Source organism: Habropoda laboriosa, unplaced genomic scaffold (genome assembly GCF_001263275.1).
Source record: "Habropoda laboriosa isolate 0110345459 unplaced genomic scaffold, ASM126327v1 scaffold6040, whole genome shotgun sequence".
Classification (NCBI taxonomy): Eukaryota; Metazoa; Arthropoda; class Insecta; order Hymenoptera; family Apidae; genus Habropoda; species Habropoda laboriosa.
In genome coordinates, this window is record NW_017105923.1 from 523 (window position 1) to 5,120 (window position 4,598).

Genomic DNA, 4,598 nt, shown 5'->3' on the forward strand with positions numbered 1-4,598 from the left:
AAAATTTGTTCATCAGTTTCGCGGAAATACCGGCAAAATCGTAGCGGCTGTTTCCCACACAGGGGTTTCGGAGACAAATATCATAACTTTGCATACATTCAAAATTTCTCTTTTATTTTTGTTTTGTAATTTTCATTAGGTAGTTAAATAACAATGTAAATAATAAAAAATTTGAATAACGCGTACGATGGTAGGATAGGACGCTAGAATACTCAACGCGTCAATAACGATTTTGACAATTTTCTTCATTTTAACCAAATTTAAGCAGTTAAATTTGACATTAATATGAAGATTTTGTAAGAAATGCGAGATTCCGGCGGTAAAGTGGTGGCCTGGAATTTGTCACCCAGGAAGAGAAAGCGCGCGGGTACCTGAGGGTCCCATAAACTGAGCCCTTTCTCTGGAAAGTCGAACGAGGGGGCTCCAACGGTTTTTCGGAGCAACGTGGGATACGACGCGGAAAGGACATTCTGGAAATAGCCGTCGAGCAAGACGGACGCCGGAAATCTTAAGAAGCGCTTAGAAATAAAGAATAAGTTATTTTGGGATACCGCACTATCCGGATATTAGTTCTTTGTTGTCGAGTGTTTCTTACAATACTTTCGTGGCGTCCTGAGCAAAACATGTGATTTCGGCGTGGCAGTCAACGTGTTAATGGAAGTGCTGTTGTTTCGACATCGATCAGATTTTCGAGATGGAAAATTGTGGAATCTCGTGAAAATGGATTCTGGGGCTAATTCGTGCTTTTGTTCGTTCTGAGAGTGAATTGTAACGATATTGTGTTTTACAGGAGGATTTTCGAATCGGTGTATTTAACAGAGATGACTTTATTTCGATATCGATCAGGTTTTTCAATGAAATTTGTAGATGAAAGGCTGTGTAATCCCATGCAAATGGATTCTGGAGATAATTAGTGTTTTTGTTGCTTCTGAGAATGGATTGCAATGATATTGAATTATGAAAGAGGATTTTCGAATGGGTGTAATTAATAGAGATGCTCATATTTCGATACCGATCAGGTTTTTGATTGAAATTTGTAGACGAGAGGCAGTGGAATCCCATGGAAATGGATTCTCGAGCCAATTTGTGTTTTTCTTGTTTCTGAGAGTGGATTGTAATGACAGTGTGTTGTATTAAAGAGGATTTTCAAACGGGTGTATTTAATAGAAGATGCTATTATTTCGATAACGATCAGGTATTTGAGATGGAAGACTGTGGAATCCCGTGAAAATGGATTTCGTACTTAATTAGCGTTTTTGTTGCTGCTGAGAGTGAATTGTACCGGGTGAAATTTTAAAACGGATACTTGAAAGTTTGCGAAAATTGGGGATCTAAAATTGTAGGACTTTTCGAACGAATGTTAGGCAATTATATTACCCTGTTTGCTTGGATTAATCACTTTTCAACGTGTCGCGAAATTACCATAATAAATCCAGGAGGTCACAGGTGCAACCGATATGCCACACTTGAATACAGACTCTCTGTCGGTAGCCAATGCCATGGCAGTAGCGAAGCCGCCATAACTCCAACCCCATATCGCAGTTCTGTTTGGATCGATCCACGAATATGTTTGCTGCAGTATCCTAAAAAGCCAACGAATATTTTCGCAATATTCTCTCATAAATAATGCAGATATTTAGCTTTTTAATAACTTTCTGAGTAAATTTTTCTATTTCACATCAAATCTTTTTCACAGAATATTCTCAATAGCTACGAAATGTGATAATATTTCCGTAACCGATATGGCATGCATAAAATATTACTCCGACGCAAATGACCAATTCTACAATCGTTAAGCATCAAATAATAATAAAGTGAAACTGAGAAAATCGTCGAGAAATTCTCGTGGAAACAAAATTATACAAAAAAAAAAAGAAAAGAGAAATTGTATTTACCTAGTAACAGTAATTTGATCCTCGATCTCCACGGTACCTAACTTTCGATATATCTCGAACAACATCTTGCTTCCCTTATAGGCGGACCCACGACCATCGATTCGACCGTAAATCACACTCCTGTTGGTCACCATGTACGCCTCGAAACCGTACGTTACCTCGTCCGTGATTTTAATTGTGTTTGGACCCGCGTAACTATAAAAAAAAAATGTAAAAAGTAAATAAAAATTACAGAGTAGAAGAGATTCCACGATTTCCCGTGGGAATCGCGTTTCTATTTAGCCTGTACATCGATTGTGCCCGCTTAATGGCGTCCAAAGTTCCGATACAAGTCTCAAGATTGAGTATCCACTCGATTTTCTGGATTTTTCCACAGAATTCAACAGTAGCCACTTTTCGAACCTGACTGAAAGTGGATTCGAACGAATCTTGACTTGTTAAGGGTATATTTATTTTTTCTCCTTCGTATATACATATGCTTCTCGTCTTTCAAGAAAATGTTTCTGCTTTTGCATTAACCCTTTAACCTACAACAACGTGTCAGACTCGTGACAGAGAATCTGGTCAAGATTTGAGAAAAATAGTTATATTAGCAAGAAAAATTCATTGTAATCCTAACTTTCGTTTTAATTTGTAGGATTAAGGATTCCTAAGTATAATTAATCTGTAACAGTTTAGCTTTTGTTACCTGATGCAGTACTGAAACATTAAATGGCTGACGCTTGTATGCATAGTCAGAAAAGAAATCATAGATCAAGGGGTTAATAGCGACATAATTGAAAAAAACATACACTTCACCAAATACTTCGAGCAATGATTGTATAATCTAATCCACTCTGTAGTATGAAATTGATAAAGTTTAACATGATGTTTTTAGCATGATAAAAATACTGTACCTGTTCAATCTATTTGTGTAATAAGAGAAGATGAGAATAGACATTTCATATCGTACGATACATGATATTTCTGTGTTTGCACGAATATTTGGACAGAGTTGATTGAAAAGTTATTTGCTAGGAGTATTTGCGTTTGATGGATGGGATAAATGTTCGTATTAAAAATACAAGGAGATTAAACGGCAGTACTTACACGTTAATTAACAGTGGATAGGCTTTTTTCTCGTCGAAATCCGGTGGCATGTATAGTCTGACTTTATTGTTGTAGCCATTCGCTTTCACGTTCAGGTTCTTGATCACCGGTTGCTTACGGGCGGCTAATTGTCGTCTGAGAGGGCCATTGTCTTCCCAGGAATACAGCTGTCTGTGATTGGCATCCATAATCGCGATGAACACCGGATCTGGTCCCGAACATGACAGCGCGTAATAGGAACTGCTTTTGGAGAAGAACGCGTACGCGTAGGTGCAACGATTTCCTGCCAAATAATTCATATTTACATGGTGAAGAATTGGCAATCGAATTTCTCTAGTTTGAAAATGAAATAAATTCGAGAGGTGGAAGTGAACAAATTTTCAAGCGAAATCTGATTTATGAAACCGATGCGTTTCGTTGGAAATGTGACGGCTTATCAAAGACTTTGAAATATCTAATACAATAAAGAAAGTGCAGTTTCGTTAAAAAAAGAAACAACAATTGCAAAAATCCAATCACCCAGTATATAAAATCCCACTTCGTCGAAATTCCATTTGCAATAAATAAGCAAATTTTCAAATTTTGAAGTATCGATTCTTCTAAATCATGCCCTATTATTTTTATAGAGAGAATATTCAGTGGAATAAATCAACGTAAAAAAGGAAATTTAAAATAATTAATAGAAAAATTAATTGAAAAGAATACAATTGCAAAAATCTAATCACCCAGTACATAAAATCACCCTTATAAAAAAAAGTGTCCCTGCAAACATCGAATCACCCAGTACATAAATTCACTCTTAAACGAAAGTACAATTGCAAAAATCAAATTACCTAGTATATGAAATCGTTCGTAAAAGAAAATTGTGCAATTGCAAAAATCACTCAGTATATAAAATCACTCTAAAAAAAAGAAATTGAATCACCCAGTATATAAAAAGTCCCACTGTCGTCACTTCATAAAAATTTCATTTACAGCAAACAAACAAATTTCCGCATCGATTCTCGAATCGCAAAGTGGTCCAATTACTGGACAATCACTCTCCACACTGGAAATACTCACCCTCAGGAGTAAGAACGTTGCAGGACAAGCAAACGGGCGCCGCGTTGCCCGCCAATTGCACCGAATACACGTTCCTATGCGAAGGTTTATCCAACGTGGTTCCGAGATAATGCCGAAGATTTGCAAAAAGAATGGGACTTTTTGTATTACGGCACTTCCGATGTAAATAAAGAAAAGTGGGCAACATTATCATTCGACGATATGTGGATAGACATCTGCACACAAAAAAATTCCTCCCAAAATTTTCTGTTTCCCCACCTCAGTTCGCTACTTAGCACTGTACGGTGTCTACCACACTCAAATGCTGAGTCCGAGAGAATATTTTCGATGCTATCCGACATAAAATCTAAGAAAAGGAATAAGATAGGAGTTGATCTCCTAAATTCCATGCGTGTGGTACGCACATCTTTAAAAGCTAGAGGAGAAACTAGCCGTACCATGTCTGTCGATGACAGGCCTATAAACTTAATGTCGGGGAAGCAGTTATATGTGTAGGGATGACCGAGCGTGAGTGCGTGTCTGTATGAATGCGCTGTCTGTGTGAATGCGTGA

The 4,598-nt window shown here is 37.3% G+C and overlaps 1 protein-coding gene across 1 annotated transcript; it reads right to left on the minus strand.

Annotated features, from left to right (window-relative positions):
* Positions 1–1,394: 1,394 nt before the first annotated feature.
* Positions 1,395–4,233, minus strand: LOC108570048 (venom dipeptidyl peptidase 4-like). The gene is made up of 4 exons (XM_017941571.1): positions 4,047–4,233; positions 2,985–3,267; positions 1,896–2,090; positions 1,395–1,583 (listed from the first exon to the last, which is right to left on the minus strand). The coding sequence occupies exons 1-4, from the start codon at positions 4,231–4,233 to the stop codon at positions 1,403–1,405; spliced, it is 846 nt and encodes a 281-aa protein (XP_017797060.1). The 3' UTR covers positions 1,395–1,402.
* Positions 4,234–4,598: the final 365 nt, after the last annotated feature.

Coding starts and splice junctions, on each gene's coding strand:
- LOC108570048 (XM_017941571.1), bottom strand. CDS start 4,233: ATGTTGCCCACTTTTCTTTATTTACATCGGAAGTGCCGTAATACAAAA. Junction 3,268..4,046: donor CAACGTTCTTACTCCTGAGG/GTGAGTATTTCC, acceptor ATTATTTGGCAG/GAAATCGTTGCACCTACGCG. Junction 2,091..2,984: donor TATCCACTGTTAATTAACGT/GTAAGTACTGCC, acceptor TTTTTTTTATAG/TTACGCGGGTCCAAACACAA.